The 24,092-nt window shown below is 42.8% G+C and overlaps 1 protein-coding gene across 1 annotated transcript in view; it reads right to left on the bottom strand.

Moving 5' to 3' along the window:
• Positions 1-24,092, bottom strand: part of MERTK (MER proto-oncogene, tyrosine kinase) — a 142,004-nt gene that overhangs the window by 36,616 nt on the left and 81,296 nt on the right. The window contains exons 7-10 of the mRNA XM_017856217.1: positions 19,246-19,429; positions 11,769-11,920; positions 3,863-4,016; positions 788-941 (exon numbers count right to left, since the gene is read on the bottom strand). Of these exons, the coding sequence (XP_017711706.1) occupies positions 788-941; positions 3,863-4,016; positions 11,769-11,920; positions 19,246-19,429 (644 nt within the window). The remainder of the gene's footprint in view (positions 1-787; positions 942-3,862; positions 4,017-11,768; positions 11,921-19,245; positions 19,430-24,092) is intronic.

Genomic DNA, 24,092 nt, shown 5'->3' with positions numbered 1-24,092 from the left:
AAAAAGGAATTCACATACTAAGATATAACAAATGTAAGAATAGGCTTGTAAAGACTAAAGTAACTGACCCCTAAGACTGGGATGAACACAGATAAAGGGCAGCCTGGCTGCTAATCTTAAGCCCTTCCCAGGCCTATGGCAAGTCTTGGAGCAAATGGGATGTTCTAGTAGCATTCTGAAGGTGGAACAATGAAAGAGGGAGGCCAGGCTCAGTCCCCTCCAAAGTATAGCCATACACCCCTCACTCACTCTGTCTGTCCCACTCTAACCTGCCAATAACCCTCCTGGGTTCAAGCAATTCCTGTGCCTCAGCCTCTCAAGTAGCTGGGATTACAGGCGTGTGCTATCATGCCCAGCCAATTTTTGTATTTTCCGTAGAGACAACGTTTTGCCATGTTGGCCAGGCTGGTCTCAAACTCCTGACCTCAAGTAATCCGCCCGCCTTGGCCTCCCAAAGTGCTGGGATTACAGGTGTGAGCCACCACCCTCGGCCTATTTTTAAGGCTTCTAATAAAAGTCCTCGCTTAACAGCAACCCAGTTTGAGTAGCAAAGGCCTACTGATACTCTTCTCCGTAAAGGAACCCTTTTCAGGGCTGGCTTTTGCTGGCAGCTGCTTCTGTAAGCCATGGCCTAAGTCAGGAAGCTGCCTGAGCCCAGGGAATGCATAAGGCAGGACAGCCATCTGGGAGCAATGTGCCGCAGCCGGCCCAACAGGAAAGGCATAATCACTTGGTATAACAACCTGGTCAAAAGCAGTGTGCAAACATTTTTAGCTGGGAGACTTACCCAAACTTTGTCTCCTGAACTCTTTTTCTGATGGCCAAGGAGATATATAAAACCAACCCAATCAAAATAAATCCACAAAAGCAGCCAAAGATGATGAGCACAGGATCTGCATTGCCAGGCGCTGGAGTTGAAGAGGGGGCATGATCTGCCCAACCTGGTAAAATACCAATAGACCAATCATGGGTTTGAAATATATGAGAAACATTGGCTTGTAACAGGGAAGAACAAATAGTCAAAGCTTTCAGAACTCAGTTAAATCTTTTGTAATCTACAAATACAGGCAGGCCTCACTTTGTGTAAGCTGACACCATGCAAAGAGATCTTAATAACTGATGGGAAACTAGCTTGATTTACTCATTCCACAACGTATATATAGATCAAAATGTCACATTGTACTCCAGAGGTATATATAATTTTCAATTGTTCATTAAAATAGTAATTTAAAATCAATGAGAAAACTCACGTCAGTTATACATGTACAAGAAAATTTAAAAAATTACAACTAACATTTACTTGTACTGTAGTTTAAAATGTTAGAAACATGAAAAATTAAAGTGTCATTTCTTTGTAAAAAACGATCGAGAGTAGGTTGAATAGTTTGCCTTCTAGTCATGTAACTTATGATACAGAGAAAACATAGTTTCTGTGTTTTGGACAACTGTCACATTCCTTTCTAAGTTTGGATCCGCGGCTAATACTTTATCTTGTTCTTTCAAGGTTGTAAAATATCTCTCAGTATTCCTTCAATGTTGTTTTTTGACGGTGTCGCTTTCTCTGGGACATTTTCAACATTTTTGTCACAACCTCTTCATGTATGTGCATAAGTTCACCTTCACTAAGGACCGCTGGTTCACATCTAACGTTTACCAGTGGGGGCAGTAACAACTTTCCATAGTCTTACATTCAATTCAAATTTTACGTTGAACATTATCACTTCGCATTTCTTTGCTGTGCTTTTACCTTTGTTCACCAACTCCCTTTTTCAATTACCCGTTTTTGTAAAATGGCATGTGAGTTTGTCCCTGGGAGACAAGGAGGCAACACAGCCACAGGTCTCCGCTAGGTGGGCACAAAAAGAATGACAAAGGCGCAGTGACCAATCACTACAGACTTTGAAAGAAATGACGCCATTGGTCCTGAGAGTGATGTGCATCTGTTATTTCTACAGTGATTGGTGGCCTGAAGAGCCAGCAGCCCGAGTTCATGCTTTCTGCCATTATAGTTAATATAGAATGGTGACTAAAATTTGAACTATATTTTTGGGGCATGGCTATTATTTAACTGTAGTAATTGAAATTTGTGCATACTGGAGGCATGCAAGGTAAGGAATGCCTGCATAGCAAACATGGCTTCACCATGTTGGCCAGGTTGGTCTGTGACTCCTGACCTCAAGTGATCTGCCCGCCGCAGCCTCCCAAAGTGCTGGGATTATAGGCATGAGCCACCGCGCCCAGCCTAAACTCCGATTTTTTTAAGCTGTCCCTTTAGAATCAGAATTTCATTGTCTTTGTTCTTGTTTTGTTTTGTTTCGTTTTGGAGATGGGGTCTCACTCTGTCACCCAGGCAGAAATACAATGGCATGATCTTGGCTCACTGCAACCTCCACCTGCCGGGCTCAAGCAATCCTCCCAAGTAGCTGGGACCACAGGCGCATGCCACCACACCCTGCTAATTTTTGTTGTTGTTGTTGTTTTTGATAGAGATGGGGTTTCACCATGTTGGCTAGGCTGGTCTTGAACTCCTGAGTTCAAGTGATCTGCCTGCCTTGGCCTCCCAAAGTGTTGTATTTACAGGCGTGAGTCACCATGTCCAGGGAGAATCTCAGTGTCTTTGAATTTCTACCAGGTAGACACATCTTGCCTCCCCATCACCAGTTACTAGTGTTTCCCAGGAACTGTGCCTATGGGCTGCAGGAACGTAATGTGGTTCCATTTCAGCACCAAAAGGGAGAGCAAGTTTGAGGGTCCCTGGTAACAGACAGGTGGGAACTCAATCATCTGCTCACAAGACAGGGAACAAATCATCTGTCTGCTATTGGGTACAAAGGTCATTTTTGGCAAAAACTTAATGTATAAGCACACTGATCTAGATACCTACGCATGGACTTTATGACAGTCATTTAACATTAAACAACCTAGGGAAGGTGAGAGTCAAAGTGGCTCCACTGGGTTATGGAGTGAGCACAGCACTTGGTTCACTTGGGGTACCACCGTGGCACCGTGCCAAAGGACATTCCAGCAACATGCAAAAGCCAACTCGCATGGCTGGGCATTTAGCTCAGTGGGCCCAGGACAGTCTGAGGATGGCTTCCATAGGAAATATTTCATATTCTGTGCAGACAAAACACAAAGCATGTTACCCAAGGCTTGAATGGGTAAAAACATGGCAAAGCAGTACTGTTTGAAACACAGCAAAACAACCACCAGCAAATAAATTGTCCCAATTATAGACAGCTAAGGATTAGCTATATCGTTTATCTAAAATTCAGTCATGTACAGTATACATCATTGTAACTAAGTTCAATAAGTAAAGCCAAAGTTGGCATCTGAAAAGACTGATCTCCCAAGTAAGTTATTACCATTAATAGTAACTACAGGAGGGACCTATGGGTATCAGCAGTTCTACAGAGCATGTTATCGTATCATATCTTTATCACTGGAAAAGTATTTTGATTCTTATTTTCCTTTTTTTTTTTTTTTTTTGAGACAGGGTCTCGCTCTCTTACCTAGCTAGAGTACGGTGGTGTGATCATAGCTCACTGAAACCTCTGCCTCCTGGGTTCAAGCAATTCTCCCATCTCAGCCTCCCAAGTAGCTGGGACAACAGGCATGATCCACCATGCCCAGCAAATTTTAAAAATACGTATTTTTTTGTAGAGACAGGGTCTCACTATGCTGTCCATTGCCCAGGTTGGTCTCAGACTCCTCCTGCTTTTGACTCCTGAAGTGTTGAGATAAGCCCAGCCTTATTTTTTCATTCTTTAATCAGCCATCCATCCCCCAGGTTACTTTCCGGCAATCTGTGCACTGCCTGGACCATCACACCCTATCAGCCCTTACTGGGTATAGCTCTCACCGTGCGCAGGGATAAATATTTTCACGGGGTCACTGAAGGGCCCGACTCCCCCTTTTGTGACGGCTGCAATCCTCACTGTGCACGTAGCATTGTGGACTTGAACAGAGATCTGAGCTCGGCTGTTATTCTGGCCGACTTCCTCCAAGAGCTCTTTCTGGGGACAGAGAGGAAAAGAGGAAATGAAAACACTGACGGCCAGGCAAGCTGCAGGCGTGTCTATAGTTCCTTCTGAGGGAAGCCATCCTGCCCACGTCTGGGGTCAGAAGCCACACTTTCACAGTGTTCCTTCCTCACTCAGGCCATGGCCAATGGAACCAAAAGGCGGGTAGGGACAGGATGCAACCTCATGTTTTGGGGGGCGTTGGCAAGCTAGGGCTATGAGGGCATGGCACTTACAGTGGTCCTAAAGAAGGTTCTGGAAGAGAGGGAGCACGTAGTAGATGCACCCAGATGGCAGACAAGACTGACTCCTTGAGCCCTCGATCCTCAGAACCACCCATAGCACAATACACCAGTCACACTGTCCCTTTACACTGTCCACCTGCCACCCGCCCTTGAACCAGCATGAGTGGCCTCCTGTTCTTTGAAATTATAAGAATTTTGACTAAAATCTACCTGGAAGAGGGCACTGACACTTTTTTTTTCTTTCAGTGTGACAAATGTACAACTTGTTCAATTTTCAAAACTCTGGTTTTACTTTTATTTGTACGTTATTTAAAAGTCAATGTCATTCAAACAAAGGGAAAAATATAACCAGAACTAAGGGTTTATACGACACCTTCCTCCCCTTTTCCAAACCTCTATAATCATAATGTTCTCTGGTGTAGGAAACTAATCTTGTGTTTGGGCTGGCTTTTCAAATGGAAATTGCAGGGGTTGTGAAAGCTGAAACGAAGTTCTAGGAACATGTCTTTATCTCTGAATTTTGGAAATTTGATTTCAGAGACAGAAAGAAGTCTCAGGTCATGTAGGTCACAGATGTCACAGGTCATCAATGAACAGCAAAGGCAGTTCTATTGGTAACTGTATTCCCTGGTCACTCACTCTCAAGTCGGTCCCTTTGCTAGTGATGGTGAAGGATAGAACCATCTCAACCCTTAAGGAGAGAGCAGTCCATCATTCACGACCAAGGAGGCACCTGGGTTGGCCACCCAGAGACTGTTTCCAAATCTAAATAGGCAGTGGACATCAGGACCCAGAAATGTCCCCTGCAGAAAAAACACAAGCTGTTTTTTCTGCTCCCACACCACAGTAGTCAACACAGAAGGCTTCTGTGACCTCTGGTCACCAAGAAGTGTATGAGACTTTTTCCCTACCAACAACCAGTCAGTTCCACCGCAGACACCAGCTGGGCATTCTCCAACCCAGTTCAATTCTAACACTATCAGCTGGAGATAGTGTCAGATCCCACAGGGTGAGGGCTCAGCCCCCAAGAGCCCCCCCAATTTCAGATGCAAATCACAAGCCCCAGGTAGTTTGACCTGTACTTCTGACCAGCTGGCTATAAATCAGGGACCCCATGACCCCCTCCTTGAGTTTGTTTAATTTGCTAAAGTGGCTCACAGAACTTAGGAAAAGACATTCACTGGTTTATTATTTTTTTCTTTTTTCTTTTTGAGATGGAGTCTCGCTCTGTCACCCAGGCTGGAGTGCAGTGGCGCTATCTCAGCTCACTGCAACCTCCACCTCCCAGGTTCAAGCGATTCTCCTGCCTCAGCCGCCCAAGTAACTGGGACTACAGGTGCCCGCCACCATGCCCGGCTAATTTTTTTATTTTTAGTAGAGATAGGGTTTCACCACCTTGGTCAGGCTGGTCTCAAACTCCTAACCTCAGGTGATCCACCTGCCTCGGCCTCCCAAAGTGCTGAGATTATAGGCGTGAGCCACCGCGCCCAGTCTCACTGTTCAGGGTTTAATGAGTTCCTTTATGTAAAACACATAGTACATGATCTGGCAATGCTGCAAGTAATCAGTGGTGGTTATGATTATCCTTCTATCATGTTCACGGTGGTGCTACAGTTGGGTCTTCTTTCCCTATAAATAAATACAAAACCTCACAGAATTGACTTTGTGGTATCTTTCAAGTCTTGGTGCATTAGAGAAAATCATCAAGGCTGTCTAGTTCCCCAAACTAGGAAGCTTATTTGACCCATTAATGGAGTTTACCTCCATGGTAGGTTTCTCCTCCAGGCAAAATGTACCCTATTTGATCAATCCCTGGGTTTCAGAAGTGGTTCAGATCCCTGGCTGGCCATGAGAACCTTGCCTATTCCTCATACTTTAAGACAACGCCAGTTCAAATGCTCTGCTCTCCTTTGACAGTGAGAAAGAGGGAGAAAAGGAGAAAGGAAGAGGCGGTGGGCACATGCCAACATCCAGGCACACAGCTCAGCTCATTAGGGGAGCTTGTTAGGAGGCCAAGGTCTTGGGTCAAGTACACTGTAGCTTCCCTGAGTCTTTAAAGAAGTTGGTTCTCCGGGAGGCAGATGTTGCAGTGAGCCGAGATTGTGCCACTGCACTCCAGCCTGAATGACAGAGTGAGATTCTGTCTCAAAAAAAAAAAAAAAAAAAAAGTTGGTTCTAAATATCATGCTGTCTCAAGGCTATAAGAATCTCTGCTATGAGATTCCTTCTAAGATCTATACCCTTTGAAAACGAAGAGTAAACTAGCATCTAAGCAATAAACCCAAAGCAATGAGCTCCATAAAAACCGCACGTATAAAAATGTGTCTCTGCCTTACATTTAGGCGATTCTGGGTCAAAGTTAAACAGATTTATTTTCTGTTGAACTTCAAAGAGCCTTGAACTTGCCAGTATACATGTTGGGCCTTCAAGGTGGTATAATATGCAATATTTTATAACTCTATTTGCTCACTGAACACTTTTTTCACGGAAGATCCACAGACACTTTATGGGAATGAGGGTGGGGTGGGAAATACTAGTCCAACTCAATAAAAGACTGTTCCATTCACAGAGAGAAATTCTCCAGCTGGTTTAGATGGTGTAGCTGGGCCCACAGATCAAATCCATAGTGCCATAAGTGCCTACAAAGCAAGGTCAAGGCCCTGTGTTCAGACAGTACAAAGACGAGCAAGACCTGCCTCGAACTTCAAAGAGAACACATTGTATTTGCTCCTTATCTTTGGATTTTAAGCTCTGATTTGGAAGGCAAGTAATCGCAAGAAAAATAGAACGAAAAAAGTAGGTATCATTATTGAGATATAATAAATATCCATACAGTAAAGATCAAAGGATTCTTAGTCTGAAAGTGACATGACCATTGTGGGAACACAAAGCTACAGACCTGTCTTCAGTATAACTGCAACAAGCCAAGCAAAAACGACTGCCAAGAAAGTTCTGAAATTGTATGCACACGAAAAATCCCACCCTTAAATACAGTTTTTTTGTTTGTTTGTTTGTTTGTTTGTTTTGAGACGGAGTCTTGCTCTGTCGCCCAGGCTGGAGTGCAGTGGCCGGATCTCAGCTCACTGCAAGCTCCGCCTCCCGGGTTCACGCCTTTCTCCTGCCTCAGCCTCCCGAGTAGCTGGGACTATAGGCGCCCGCCACCTCGCCCTGCTAGTTTTTTTGTATTTTTTAGTAGAGACAGAGTTTCACCGTGTTAGCCAGGATGGTCTCGATCTCCTGACCTCGTGATCCACTCGTCTCGGCCTCCCAAAGTGCTGGGATTACAGGCTTGAGCCACCGCACCCAGCCTTAATTACAGTTAAAAGTGAGAAATATCTTTCAAAAATATCCAACTGCTCTGTCCTGCATAAGGAAGTCGCTTTAGTATCAGCTATCTAAAAATGAAAATGAAAGGATAATTTTGAGACAAGGTTTTGTCTAAGTTTTGCCCTTCTGAGATGAAGGAAATTCAAGGAAATCAAAGTGACAGATGCCAAGATCATCTCAAACTTCCTTTTGGGTGTGGATTTCAGGGCACTCCCAAGGTCCGCCTTTCTTCTCTGTTCTTATTTGCCCCCAGTTTTGGATCACAAGTTTGACACTTAGCTGCATCAGAGAATGTTTTCCAAAGTAAAGTGAGCCACTGGGTCTTTGTTGTCACAAGACTGTCATGATGCATAAAGTATAGTGCAAAGCCCAATAAATGATCTCACTGGCATGATCTGGCATCCCCAAGGAGGTAAGTGACTGGAAAGGGCACGGCCCTAACTGTGGCAGTTCTGTTCTCCCTGCAGAGGGGACCGTTCTGAACAAAGGGCAATGAGAATGCACAGCCTAGCTGAGTGCTAATGGCATTTAGTGCACAAGGCTCTCCAGCCACAGTCATTCATAAGGTTTTCATCATTGCTGCCCTTCAGAATGCCTCAGCTCAAGAGGCCCCCTTCAGAAAAGTAGCTTTCGCCCATGCCAGAAGTAGAAGGAGAAAGGATGACCTGCAGCTCTTTAAACAAACTGGCTTGTTTTAGACAGCCTAAGTGTCTGCTGGTAATCACTATTTTCCTGCCAAATAGAGAAAGATAAAATTCCTGCTGAACCTTTATGTTTAGTACAGCTACACCAAGCATTCAGCATTGTGAACAAAAGCCTTTCTCTCAAAGAGGCATTTGATTCCTGCAACTCAGCCAATGGAGAAATGCAGTTAATCCAGAGGCACCTCACACAAATGCCTTGGGACAAAAGACAAAAGGAAAGGCTGCTTCTCTCGCAGCTGTGACTTTTAAGCGGGATTGCTATTTAAAATTAATTAATACCATGATCATTTACTATGAGGCAGAACAACATGGACTTCTAAGCTTTCTTTTTCTCTACTTCCATCACCTATTGCGTCCAACAGTCTGCTTCCTGATAGGTAAACTGAGGCAGGGAAATCAAAATAAATTTTAAGTGTCCTTTCAGAAAATGGCAGTTTTGATAAATGCTGGATGATATGTGGCTAAAAATGATTAAAACAAACTTTGGGCATCATTGGTGGGTGCATCTGCTCATCCACTCTCCCTGTTCATCTCTATATGGAGCATCTGTATGTGATGCTCCATATAGATGCCATGAAGAAGCTAAAATTTGGATCTATGATATGGTTTGGCTGTGTCCCCACCCAAACCTCATTTTGACTTGTAGTGCTATAATCCCCACATGTCATGGGAGGGTCCTGGTGGGAGGTAATTGAGTCATGGGGGCGGGGTTTTCCCGTGCTGTTCTCTTGATAGTGAATGTCTCATGAGATCCTATGATTTTATAAAGGGGAGTTCCCCTGCACACGCTCTCTTGCCTGCCACCATGTAAGAAGTGCCTTTGCTCTTTCTCTGCCTCCTGCCATGATTGTGAGGATTCCCCAGCCATGTGGAACTGTGAGTCCATTAAACTTATTTTTCTTTAGAATTACCTAGTCTCAGGTATGTCTTTATTAGCAGTGTGAGAACAGACTAATACAGTTTGTTACTAGGATTAGATTGATCAGGAATACGGCAACACAGAAGAAGCATGCTTTCCATGATCACAGTAAAGAAGAGACAGACTTGATAATGAAACCAGTGCATCTGCCCTTCCATGGATGTTCTGTGTCACAAAAGGAGGCAGTATTACCCTACTCTCTTCCTTTCCCAGGTGGGAAGGGAACCTGTCTAGAAGCTGCCCACCTAACCACACCCAGGCATCGTCACCCAGCTGCCTTTCCTGCTGCTGTATTGGGTCTAGGGTTCACATCATGGTAGTGGTCTTTAGACTTCATAGAAATCAAAATCAAATGTCCCTCTGGGTTTGACTGGAGTCATGCTTAACGAAGTCGTTGGAAGGGCACTGGCTGCTACATAGGGAGGGAGCCACTATTTCACAGGTAGATTCCCTTTGCCTTTTGTTTGCCACTGTGAAATGAAACCAGTGCTTATACTAGAGAGTCTTCACTGAACTTGCCAGCTTTAGCAAAAATCTAAAGGATCTTGCCAATTTTAGAGTGATTATAAGGCAGGAATTACCTGACATATTGATGCTCCCCCACCATACCCCTACCCAGTTCCAAGCACACACTGGTATTCCAAATAAACACTGTGGACGATTCTGACATACATTTTCAGGGAGCAAGAAAACCTCTGTAGCTGGCAGGAGCCTGCTGCTGAGTTCCCTGCTCAGTCGTGGAAGACCAGAGTGAAATGTGTTCAGCAAGTATGCTCTGGTGGAAAGAAGGCAGGTTGGAAGGTTAATTATATCAGCAAACTCAATGTAATTATTCATAAAAGAAGAATCATCTAGGTCATCATCATGACCTGTAAGTCTCAAGTTGTGCTCCTGAGTTCATACTTATCATTGGCTCCCTTGCTATCAACCAATTTCTACCTGCCTTGGCCTCACTTCCAGGGCCCTGCATTTTAGGGTCAGAACTCCTTAATCCAGCTTCATCTCACATCTTGCTCTCACAAAAGGGTTATGTTCCAGACCTTCAAGTGAGTCAGAACTTAAAGTTGCCATATTGTGCCTTCTCTCATGTTATATTTTCCCATCTGAGACTCCTCAAACTTCATCTGCCAAGATTACTCTAAGCTGTGATGGTTAATATTATGTGTCAACTTGACTGGGTGACAGAGGTGCCCAGCTATGTGGCTGAACATGATTTCCGGGTGTGTCTGTGAAGGTGTTTCCAGTGAGATTATTATTTGAAATGGGGGACTCACTAATACAGACTGCCCTCTCCAGTGTGGCTGGTCCTCATCCAATCCATTGAGGGCCTAGAAAGAACAAAAGGTAAAGAAAGGAGGAATTCTCCCCTTTTCTCTGCCTGAATGCTTGAGCTGAGACATCAGTATTTTCCTATCGTTGGACTGAGATCTACACCACTGGCCCTGTTCTCAGGCCTTCAGACTCGGACTGAATTACACCACTGGCTCCCAGGTCTCTAGCTTCCAGATGGCAGATCGTGAGAAGTCTCAGTCTCCGTAATTGCATGAGTCAATTTCTCATGATAAATCTCCTTCTATACATAAGTGTTCAATTAGCTGTTTCTTTAAAGAATTCTGACTGACACATAAGTCCAATTCAAGTACCACCTTTTCTGGGACAGGCAGTCTGCCACAGGCTCCAAGCATCTTTGTTCATCCTTGCTGAGCGTGACAAAGTGCAAGGCCTAACCATCTCCAGCCCTGTGCCATGCTGGGGCCGGTCACATGGGCAATGAAGCAGGTCAAGGTGGCCACAGCATGACGACCGTGCAACTGCACAGAGGATCAGCTTGTTTGTTGCTCACTACACAGGGTGCTGAGCCCTTGACCCTGGTCCCCTCAGGTGCACAATCCACCAAGTGGGTACATCACATTGCCCAGTGGGACTTGGTGGGGCAGGGAACCTGTGCCATCTGGCTGATGCACCTGGTTGTGTGCTATGCCATGTCAGACTGCATGTCCTGATCCAGTAAGTCTCATGTCTAATTTCGGCTTGTCTGCAGCTGTGCCAGGCTGGCCAGCGAGCTTGCTTAGTCCCCTCCTTTGGTGACTGCTTACTTCTTGTCATTCTCTATGAGGATGAGGTTATTCCCTGATCTTCTTCTTTTGCAAAGTCCCATGAAATTTCCAAAAGGCCATGAATTGCTGGACTGCTAAGCCCTGTAGCTCCCTGACCTAATGCTACAATTTGGGTAGTCCACATTGTCTTCCTATAAGAGCCTAAATTCCATGAGGGCAAAAGTCAGGTGATAACAGAGGATGAAATCTATATCTATCTCATGAATAAGTGAATGAATGAATGAGTGAGGAAAGTTCCAAAAGACTCCTTAGAATTTTATAACCGTTCAGTCACCTCTAATATTTACTGTATTCTTTATGTTCCCCTGAAAGGTGCCTTGCCTAACTCAATCACACCAGGTCTTTTCAAAACCAAATGAAAGCTTCTAAAACTGAAGTAAACCAGCAAGTTGAAAGGAGATGATCAATCGTGCTCTTCTAGGGTTTAGACTTACGGAAATCCCTGCACTCTGCCACACATGGGATATCCTGTAGCCCACCAGTTCTCCAGCCTGCCGCTTGGTCGGAGGCTTCATCCATCTGATGTCCACATTATCTCTAGATTCATTCAGAAACACAGTGACGTTTAAAGGTGCTACTGATGGGGCTGCAAAAGAAAAAGGAGAGAAGAATGAAGAACCACAAAGCACACACAGATGCATTCTCATCTGGGTTTTCAAGTGTTTGTTTTTCAAATGCTCTGTGAAAAGCACTCAAATGAGACCAAGACTTACAGCACATTTTCACCTTCTCAACTAAGATTTTCACTGAGAAATCAATGAGTTTTAAATAAGTGAGCCCTTTTAGGTTACTGAAGCCTAGAAATTCATTTCTTAAGTAGAAAATGTCAGCCAGAACATAGCGAGACCCTCTCTACAAAACGGAACAAAAAAACTAAAAAATTAGCTGACTACTTGGTGCACATCTGTAGTCCCAGTCCCTCAGGAGACAGAGGCAGGAGGACTCCTTGAGCCCAGGAGGCTGAGGCTACAGTGAGACAGGATCATGCCACTGCACTTCAGCCTGGGCAGAAAAAGCAAGCAAGGAAGAAAAGAAGGAAAGAAAGAGAAAGAGAAAAAAAGAGAAAGAGAAAGAAAATAAGAAAACGTTGGCCAGGTATGGTGGCTCATGCCTATAATCCCAACACTTTGGGAGGCCAGAGGGAGAGGATTGCTTGAGGTCATGAGTTTGAGACCATCCTGGGCAACATAGTGAGACTCCCATTGCCACTAAAAATAAAAAAATTAGCTGGGTATGATGGCACAGGTCTGTAGTCCCAGCTACTTGGGAGGCTGAGGAAAGATCACTTGACCCTGGGAAGTCAAGGCTGCAGTGAGCTGTGATTGCACCACTGCACTCTAACCTGGGCGACAGGGCAAGACCCCATCTCAAAAGAAAAAAAAAAAAAGGAAATTTCATGAGCATCTAAAGTAAAACAGCAAAGAAGAGGAAGGCAGGGAAGGTAGGGTGGGTGGTGCTCTGGACTCCTGGGGAAGTGAAGCAGACACAACTTGAACAATGTTCTCCAGGACAAACCTGTGGGGCAGAAAGTCAACACGGCCAGTTGGAGATCAGCTTGGTGGCATTTGAGATGCACAAGGTAGGAAACACTGCTGAGCTCAGAATGCAGCCACCATTTTAAAGTCCAGAGGCAAGTTATTGACGATCTGAACAGAGCTAACCTGTCAACACATTTAAAAAGTGCGTGCGTGTGTGTGTGAGTGTGCACATGTGTGTATGTGTATAAAATAATTTGGGAAACAAGTTAAGATCATTACTACAGTCTTTTTTTGGGAGAGAAGAACTTAACTATATCTATTAAAATTGAAAATAATATGCTCTCTGACCAAATATTTTATTTCCAGGAATTCAATCTGTAGGTGATATTATATTCATTGCAGCATAATAATGACAAATAGAAAGAAATGCAATGCTTGGTCAATAATTATGATATAACCTGGGAGGCGGAGGTTGCAGTGAGCCGAGATCATGCCACTGCACTCCAGTCTGGGCAACAGAGTGAGACTCTATCTCAAATAACAATAATAATAATAATACAAATTTTGATACATTTTCCAATGGAATACTTAATTACCTGGCCACTGGAAAGAATTAGGTATATCACATGTATTGATATAAAAAAAAATCCAATGGGGGAAACAATCAGATTGTGAAAAGTATATAGATCCATTTCAGAAATTAAAAAAATAAATCTTCTATATCTAGAAAGAATAATAACAATTGGAATAATATACACGAAACTGTTGCATGTAGTTGAATGAGGGGAGGTTAAATTATATATTTCAGATACGTGTGAAAGGATACTATAACCCTCTTTTTCTCTGCTGATCCCAGAAACAGTAATCATGAAGTTAAAATGAATTTCAGCTTAGAAAATGCCACACAACTAAAGCTGCCTATGAAATCAGTCACACACTTTCAAACCTGTTGTAGAATTTGTGGCTAAATATGGCCAACACAACATGTCTGTATGTCTGCCTCCTCCCAAAACCCCTCTATGATGGCAATAAAGAATTTAAAAAGATATAAACTCACAAGGCAAAGAGGAGTCAACAGTAGAAGAGAGATTGCAACACATATTTGAAAGCTGAAAAAGAGATGAAGAAGGTATAGTTAACTCAGCAAGCCAATGTTCCCCCAAAGAACCACAGAGCAGCTCAGAAGCTGTGGGCCCAGGTCGTAAAACAGGGACTAAAACTGGAAAGAGTGATTGGAAGTCTGATTAAGAAATAGTTGCTTCTCAAAGTCTATCTTCTCCATGCCTACACACCTGGCAAATATGCCTTCAAATATCCATAGGACACAGGGTGATTTATTCTCTGAAGCAGAAAGCCACTAAACTTAGAGCACCTGTAGGATGGAGGCATGATAAGGAGCCAGGCTGAAACCTGGGAAAATAAGTGAAAGTTTATACACTAAATGGCAAGGACTCTACCTTCCTTTCCTCCCCCACCTGGCTACTGGAATATCAGCAGCCACGTTTAATTCCTGGGGCAGGAGACTTCTTTTCTAGAGGAAGTCAGCGGCTACAGAGGAAAGAAACCAATTTTGACACTTGGGAGTATCTGGATCAAAACACTTAAGGCACCTGATAGTGAAGCCTACAAGCTCTGCCCACGTTCCAATCAAATCAAGGACTCTTCATTCTTCCACAGGAGCAGACAGCAGAAATTGGCAGAGGTCTGGGGAAGCCCCCGCACTGAATGTCGGGGACCAAAAAAACCACACAGAACAGAGGGCTTAGAGGAGACAAAGCCAGTGTAGGGAACTAGAGAAAACGAAACACAAACAAACAAAAAATAATTGAGATATCCAGAAAAGGCTCTCATGATTGAGAACCAGAAAACAATTTTCAACGAAAAAAACTTGAAATTAGCAACATGGTAAGTAAAATGAAATATTTAACAGAAGAATGGGAAGATAAATCAAGTACATCTCCAAGAAGGTAGAACAAAAGGGCAAAGAAAATAGGCCAATTTGAAAAAAGAAAACTGAGGAAGCAATCAAAGAGGTCTAATTAACAATTGTCTACACAATTTCTGGAAAAACCAGAGATTGGAACATTTCCAAAGGAAAAACAAAAGTTTAAGGACCAAAGGACTTTCCAGATTTCCAGATCAAAGGGGCCACTGAATGCCCTTGATAATGACCAAAACAAATTGCACATCACAGTTTATCACAGAACCAGGATTAAAAAGATATTTTAAAACTAAAACTGAAAACAGTTCACATAGAAAACTTAAGTATCAGAATTTTCCACAGCCACCCATGAAGCTAAAAAATGATACGAAAACACCTTTAAACTTCTGAGGGAAAATAATTTCAATCTAAAATTCTATGTTTGGAAAAATTACTAAGCCAGTATTACATAAGGACGTGCAAGTTCCCACAATCTTTACTTTTTATGTATACATTCTGTGGAAGCTAATTGAGAATGGGCTCCCTGAAAACGAGGGCATAAACTAAGAAAGGCAAATACCCAGGAGAAGGCACCAGAATCCTTAGGATGCCTCTAAAGGAAAACAGAAAAAGAACCACATGAAACAATTAAAGGTAATGGTATCCAGGCCTCGCACGGGGCAAGGGAATAGTGCCTGTTCCCATCAATCAGACTGAAAATCTAATGATTCAAGAAATACTGAGTAGGGCACACAGAATGGTCTTGTGTCAGCAGTGGGTAATAACTGACCTGAGACTGAGCCCTGCTCAGGTTCTGCCTAATAAATCTTAAAAGCAAGACCCTACAGGATTAAACTGTTTCCCACTAGCTTAGCTGTGTCTCAAAACAAAGCTCGCTACTTATAGAAATACAAGAATATCTAGCATCTAACATTGTAAAATTCTCAATGTCTATAATCCAGTAAAAGATTATCAGGCATGCAACAAACCTGAAAAATACCACCTACAGTGGAAACATAAATGAATCAGTTGAAACCACCCACAAATAACATACATGTTAGGACAGCAAACAAAGACATTGAAACAGTTATGAAAAGGCTGGGCACGGTGGCTCATGCCTACAATCCCCACATTTTGGGAGGCTGAGGTGGGAAGATCATTTGAGGTGAGGAGTTTGAGAGCAGCCTGGGCAAAATAGTGAGACCCTGTTTCTACAAGCAAACAAACAAAAAACACGCCAGGTATGGTGGCTCATGCCTGTAATCCCAGCACTTTGGGAGGCCAAGGCAGGCGGATCACCTGAGGTCAGGAGTTCAAGACCAGCCTGACTAACACGAAGAAAACCCCATCTCTACTAAAAATACAAAATTAGCTGGGCGTGCTGGTGCATGCCTGTAATCCCAGCTACTCGGGAGGCTGAGGCAGGAGAACTGCTTGAACCCAGGAGGCAGATGTTGCGGTGAGTTGAGATTGCACCATTGCATTCCAGCCTGGGCAACAAGAGTGAAACTCCGTCTCAAAACAAACAAAGAAACAAACAACAACAACCAAACACACACACACACACACACACACACACACACACACACACAAACATAAACAAAAATTAGTTGGGTCTGGTGGCGTGCACCTGTAGTACCAGCTACGCAGAAGGCGAAGGGGAAGGTGGGAGAATTGCTTAAGCCAGCAGTTCAAGACTGCAGTGAGCTGACTGGCACTGCACTCCAGCCTGTGTGACTGAATGAGACTCTGTCTCAAAAAACGAAAATAAGAAAGAAAGAAAAAAGAAAAGTAATTATAAGTGCATTCTAGATGGTCCAAAAGTTAGAGACAGAAAAAAGCAAAAAAGAGATAAAAATTACAGTATATGAGATGAAATATAAACTGGATAGGACTAATGTCAGATTAGATACTGTACCAAAAAAGATGAGTGAAATTGAAGATATAGCAATAGAAACTATCCAAAATAAAATCAGACAGAAAAGAAGGGGAAAGTAATAATAGATCATCAGTGAGTTATGGGACAACTTTAAATGGTCTAATATATACGTAACTGCAGTCCTTACAAAAGAGGATAGGTGGAAACAGGAAAAAAATATAAAGAAATAATGGCCAAACTTTTTCCAAATTTGATGTAAACAACAAATACAGAGACCCCAGAAGTTCAATGAACTCCAAACACAAGGAATATAAATAAAATTACACCAAAGCAGGTCACAATTAAAGTGCTCAAAATCAGTAATAAGGGTGAAAATAGGGACAAAAGACACATTATATACAGAGGAACGAAGTTAGGATGACCACAGATTTCTTGCGGGAAACAATGCAAGAAGATAGTAGAGCAACTTCTTTTAATGTACTGAAAGTAAAAAAAAAAACTAAACTAAAACTGTGAACCTACAGTTCTATACCTCATAAAATATTTTCAAAATGAAGGCTAAAATAAGAACACTTCAAAGGTAAAATAAATATTTTTCCCCAGACTACAGGAGCTGAATACCATACCAGCAGATACACACTACAAGAAATGATTTTTTAAAACGTTCTTCAGGAAGAAGGAGAATGATGCCAGATAAAATATAAAGACCAAAAAAGGAAGACCGCTAGAAATGGTAACTATAGGCATAAACATGTGTTTTTCCTGGTTATATAAATCTCTCCGTAAAAGATTATTGACTGAACAAAAATAACAACAGTGTAGCAATGGTTTTCAGACACATTAAAGTAACTTCTTTGACAACAGCCAAAAATATCTCAAGGAGAAAATGGAATGTATGTGAAGTGGTATAAATCACTTGAAGGTACACTGTGATAAGTTAAATATGTATACTGTGAATCCTAAAGCAACCATTAAAAGAACAGAAAAAGAGCTATGGCTAATAAGCCAAACAAAGAATAAAAAAACAGAATCAGAAAATATTAAACACAGAATCATAAAATTTAATATTAAAATATAAAATATTTTAAATGAAGAAAAGAAGAAAAGGAGAACAAATTACAGATAGAACAAATGGAAAATATGATGCAATTAAACCTATCCATTTGAATGATTCTATTACATTTTAATGGACTTGTGGGTTATTTTATATGTATATATGTGTGTATATGTATACATATATAACCTACACACACACACACACACAGGTTTTTGTCATGGTTTCTGGCTTACAACTCCCATAGCCCTGGTTACAATCTTTTTTCTTTTTTCTTTTTTTTTTTTTTTTTGAGATGGAGTCTCACTTTGTCACCAGGCTGGAGTGCAGTGGTGTGATCTCAGCTCACCGCAACCTCCGCCTCCCAGGTTCAAGCGATTCTCCTGCTTCAGCCTCCCGAGTAGCTGGGATTACAGGCGTGCACCACCACACCTGGCTATTTTTTGTATTTTTAGTAGAGATGGGGTTTCACCATGTTGGTCAGGCTGGTCTTGAACTCCTGACCACGTGATTCACCCACTTTGGCCTCCCAAAGTGCAGGGATTACAGGCGTGAGCCACTGTGTCCTACAATCTTTTGCTATGATGTTGGGTGCTTTACGCCTCAGGGGCAGGCCTCAGAAAACAATCTCTCTGACCTCTTCCTACCCTCCTTTCACGTGCCTCAATGCAGGACTCTAATCTTCCCCATCTTTCTGATTGTGGGTCGTAAGACCCTTATTACAAAGGGGGTCCTGACCCATAACCTGGAGGAAGGAATGCTGACATCATGAAACTTCCACAAAAAAAGCAAGACTACAGGGTTCAGAGAGCTTCCAGATAACTGAACATGTGGAGGTTCCTGGAGGGTGGTGCGCCCAGGGAGGGCATGGAAGCTCCACGCCCTTTCCCTCTATACTTCATCCTCCACATCTCTTCATTTGTATCCTTTGTAATATCCTTTATGATAAACTGGTAAATATAAGTACTTCCCTGAGGTCTGTGAACCGTTCCAGCAAATTAATTGGACACAAAGCTGAGGTCATGGGAAACACTTGGTCAGTCAGAAGTTCCAGAGGTCAAGATTTGTGACTGGCATCTAAAGGCTGGGGTCGGGGATGGGACGGAGGGGAGGCCTGGGGATCGAGCCCTCAACCTGTGGGATCTGAAGCTATCTCCATGTAGTTTCAGACTTGAATTGGAGGAGACTCAGCTGGTCTCTGCTGCACAGCTGACTGCCTGCTGGAGGAGAGAAATCCTCACATATATTGGGGTCACCAAAGGCTTCTGTATTGACTATTGTGTTGGTAACATGTATTGATTGTTGTGTTGTGAGAGAGCATGTTTTAAAGTGTGCTGCTATTATCTTCTATGTAAAAGAAAAGATTACCTATACATAACATGGCTAAGTTTTGTCACTAAATGCTTTTAAAGTATGGAGGAAATATCTTTCCCATTTTCATCCGTCTCCTCAATAATTTTCTCCTCCAGAGACAAAGTCCAAACAAAGCAAAGTTTCAACTCTCAGTCAGGCCACTGGGAAGGGTTTGTTGAATCACATGCCATTGGGGGCAATACACATTCTGAACCCCAGGAATTACCTCCTTCAGTCGTGCTGGCTGGAATCCAAGGGCTCACTGCAGACCAGCCTATTTCATTCATGCAGGAAACACCAATGCTGTAATTAGCCAGGGCTCGCAGCTGCTTGATTTGATACATATGTGGTGAGGCAGAGGTGTTGAAAATCATGACTGAGCCATTACTCAGTGGATCAACTTCCTTGACCTAAACGAAGAGTAAACACGAGGACTGGGTGTTAGTAATGAGGTGGGAATGTCAGGCACGGGGCGTGTGGGTATTTGGTGCACGTGCCCCTTCCTCTACGCTGAGGGGAAGGACCTGCTTCCTTTCTGGGCACACACACATTTTCCCGCCAGCATCACTGTGTGTTACTCATGCCACTCGGACAATAACTGAACACCTGAGGAAAACACCTAAAATAACAATAAACAATTCTCACTGTGGCAGGTAATGGAGCAAATAATTATGATGATTAGAATTCATATTGTATTATAAAATAAAGCCTCTCCTCTCTTAGAACCTCTTCGATTCTTGACTTCTTTCAGCTGCTTCAAGGAATATGCAACAGAGACAACAGATACAATATGTGCTGACAAACCCTGAAATATTTAATATTTTGCCTTTTAAAGGAAATATTTCCCAAATTCTGCTTTTAGAGGATGGGTTTCTTTCTTTCTTTCTTTCTTTGAGATGGAGCTTCACTCTCGTTGCCCAGGCTGGAGTGCAGTTGCGTGATCTCAGCTCACTGCAACCTCCACCTCCTGGATTCAAGCAATTCTCCTGCCTCAGCCTCCTGAGTAGCTGGGATTACAGGCATGTGCCAACACGCGCAGCTAATTTTGTATTTTTAGTAGAGACAGGGTTTCACCCTGTTGGCCAGGCTGGTCTTGAACTGCTGACCTCAGGTGATCCGCCCGCCTTTGGCCTTCCAAAGTGCTGGGATTACAGTCGTGAGCCACCACGCCCATTGTTTCTTAATCTTTCTTTTTATTATGTAACCTGAGGAACGCTGCTCTTGCCTTGAGGCTAACTTTATTTTATTGTTATTATTATCACTTTCCTTGAGATGGAGTCTCACTCTGTTGCCCAGGCTGGAGTGCAATGGTGCGATCTCAGCTCACTACAACCTCCGTCTCCCAGGTTCAAGTGATTCTCCCACCTCAGCCTCCAGAGTATCTGGGATCACAGGTGCCTGCCATCATGCCTGGCTTTTTTTTTTTTTTTTTTTTTTTTTTTTAAAGTAGAGATGGGGTTTCACCATGCTGGCCAGGCTGGTCTTGAACTCCTGATTTAAGGGATCTGCCTGCCTTGGCCTCCCAAAGTGCTAGGATTACAAGCGTGAGCCAATGCACCCATCCTGAAGCTAATTTTAGTGTGTCCTTTATTCTTAACCCCTTCGACCCCAACAGAAATTCAATTCCAGAAGCACACACGGGAAATGTAGATTCTTGGCTTTTTTTTCTTTTTTTTTGATGGGGAGATATAGGAAAGGGTCATTTGCCCCTCCTCTAGAAAACTTTTCTCCAAATCTCCTTTAAACACACTGCCTTATCTTTCCCTCCATAACTCCACCAGTCTCTCCACATCCCTCTCCAAATCTGTACGCATAGGCAAGAGAGGGCGATTCCCAGCACAAATCTAGTCCTGGGTGAAACTTCCATCTCTTTCCTTGCATACCTCCTGTCTGGGTATGGGGAAAAGGGAGAGTATGGGATTTTGTTTTCCACTACATGCTTTTTCAAAATTTCTATAATATGTGGCACTTATAAAATCAGAACAGACAAAATGATATCGGGTAAAACAAGCAACTGAGAGCAATTTGGGAAAAATCCTCAGGCCACAAAATGTATTGCTGTTAATAACGGGCTTGCAGTTCTGGGCTGTGGATATACAGTACTATAATTTTAGGCTATGTGTGTTTGAATCTTAGGTCAATGAACCGGAAATAAACATTCTGGAATTCCAAATCCCCTGGCAGATAGCAGGAGTATGGTGTGGGGGCTGAGTTTCTCCTCTGACTCAGACCCCGTGGGAGACAAGAAGGTATCATTTGACCTGAGGAGCCACCAGAGGAGAAACAAGAACCGGGACGCTTGTCCTGGTGGTGGCTGTTGGCAGACATCACTTTTTGTTTGTTTCACTTCAGAGTGTGCACCTACTTCCTGGTGACCAACCACCAAAGCGAAGGTGGAGGAAACCTTTGGCTCTCCTCCCCGCCCCACTTCCGGAGACATGTGGGGAGCATTTCCAGGCACAGAAACGCTCTCTGAGAGCACGTTCCTAGAGGAAAACAGGGTTTCTCTAATAGCCCTTCTCAGTCAGTCAGTCCTCAGGGAAAAGAGCGCATGAAGTGGCAAGAAGTACGTGGGAGAGCTCAAAATAGAAATGGAGTGTGTGGCCCAAAAATGGGTGAAGAAAAGAGCTAAGATCAGGACCAAAGGAAGTGAGAGGGTGTGTCCTGCTAGCGCATGCATCTGAATCTCATCCAAAACATTCATTTGGTCCCGAGTCAGAGTTTAAAATTATAATTTTACAAAGCCATACTTGGTCCCTTCAAAAAATGGGAATACACTGTTAATGACAGAATGGAAAAGATAACTTTTAGAGCTTGTGCCAATTAACCCCAGTAGGACTGCCAGAGAATATAAAGGACACCTAGTTAAACTTGAATTTCAAAGAAACAACAAGTAACTGTTCAGTACAGGTAGGTATGTCACGAGATTATTCGTGCAGTTTAACTGCGTGTTCCGTATTCTTTTTTTTTTTTTTTTTTTTTTTTTTTTGAGACGGAGTCTCGCTCTGTCGCCCAGGCTGGAGTGCAGTGGCCGGATCTCAGCTCACTGCAAGCTCCGCCTTCCGGGTTTACGCCATTCTCCTGCCTCAGCCTCCCGAGTAGCTGGGACTACAGGCGCCCGCCACCTCGCCCGGCTAATTTTTTGTATTTTTTAGTAGAGACGGGGGTTCCGTATTCTTATTTGCCAAATCTGGAAAGCCTACCAGAGATGGAAAGGAGAAAGGATGAACAGAGGCTGAGCTAGCCAAGGGGGACAAGAACAGAATCACCATATCCAGCACCACAGAATCCAAGATGGGCAAGAAAGGACTGGAATTTGGCCGTCTCAGGATGCTTTTTCATCTGTACCATGAACACCCAAAACCATGGCAGAGAGAGAGCAGGTAAAGCTTGTGTGTGATCCTCTTCCATCATCAGGAGTCACCTGGTGTTTTCAGACTTTTCAACCATCCTGCCCACCTCACGTCACCCTGAGACCTGCTGTCTCAAGGTGGACTGGTACTCTTCCTGAGAGTCTCCCTGAAGCTCACCATCCTCATGTTTCATGTCCTCTTAGGCTCTTCAAACAGCTCAGCGCTTTGGTCACAGTTTTAAAAAGGGCTGGCCCATGCTTCAGTTATGTCCCGTATGTAAATGTCTACCTCAGCCTGGCTGGCATGGTGAAACTCATCTCTACTAAAAATACAAAGTTAGCCAGGCGTGGGGGCAGGTGCCTGTAGTTCCAGCTACTCAAGAGCTGAGGCAGGAGAATTGTTTGAACCCAGGAGGCGGAGGTGGCAGCAAGTCGAGATCGCGCCATTGCACTCCAGCCTGGGCAACAAGAGCGAAACTCTGTCTCAAACAAACAAACAAACAAACAAATAAATAAATAAATGTCTACCTCTAGAGAAAGAGGCCTGGATATTTCTAAAAACAGAGCCCCAAAATAACATGAAGCAAAAACTGATAGAAAGGAAAGGAGAAACACACAACTCAAAAATAAGAGTCGAGATCTCAATTCCCCACTTTCAATAACAGATGGAACCATGAGACAGAATATCAGCAAGGCAACAGAAGACTGAAGACTCTAAACCAACAAGACCTGAACAACATGCACAAAACACTTCCTCCAACAACAGCTGAATGTACATTCTTCTCAGGCGCACACAAAACTTTCTCCAGGATAGAACTTAGGTCATAAAACAAGCCTTAAGAAATTTAAAAGGATCACAGTCATATGAAGTATATTCTGCAAACACAGTAGAATAACATTAGAAATCAGTAAAGGAAGAAAATTTGGGAAATTCATAATTATGTGACAATTTAAATACACACTTCTAAATAATCAAGAGTACAAAAAAAATTCACAAGGAAAATGACAGAAAACTTGAAATTAACAACAACAACAACAACAACAACAAAACCTTATGGGATGCAGCTAAAACAGTGCTTATAGGGAAATGTAGAGTGTAAATGCCTATTTTTTTTTAAATAAAAGAACACAATCAATAACCTAACCTCTACCTTACAAAACTAGAAAAAGAGCAAACTAAACCAAACAGAAAAAAAAGAAACAAAAATTAAGGCAGAAATGAATAAAATAGATAATAGAAAATAGAAAAAATTTACAAAATCAAAAGTTGGTTATTCAAAAAGATCAATAAACTTGACAAACTTTTAGCTGGACTGACTAAGAAAAATAAGAGGGAAAACAAATTACTAAAAGCTGGAGTGAAACAGGAGATCTTATTACTAACCTCAAAGAATAAAAAAGGTTATAACGGAATATGATGTACTATGTTGTATACCAATAAATTAGATAACTAAGATGAAATGTTCAAATTCCTATAACATAGAAACTACCAAAGCTCACTCAAGAAGTAATAGAAAATCTGAATAGATGTATACCAAGTAAAAAGATTGAGCTATTATTGAAAAAACTTTCCACAAAGAGAACAGATTTTATTAAATATTTAAAGAAGATTTAACATCAATCTTTCACAAACTCTTCCAAGAAAAGAAGAAGGAGGAAGAGGAGGAGAAGGAGGAGGAGGAAGGAGGAGGAGGGGGGAGGAGGGGAAGGTGGGAGGAGGG

The sequence above is a fragment of the Rhinopithecus bieti genome, unplaced genomic scaffold, assembly GCF_001698545.2.
Source record: "Rhinopithecus bieti isolate Rb0 unplaced genomic scaffold, ASM169854v2 scaffold_42219, whole genome shotgun sequence".
Classification (NCBI taxonomy): Eukaryota; Metazoa; Chordata; class Mammalia; order Primates; family Cercopithecidae; genus Rhinopithecus; species Rhinopithecus bieti.
Note: the sequence above shows the minus strand (reverse complement) of the source record. Positions and strands in the feature narration are given on the sequence as shown.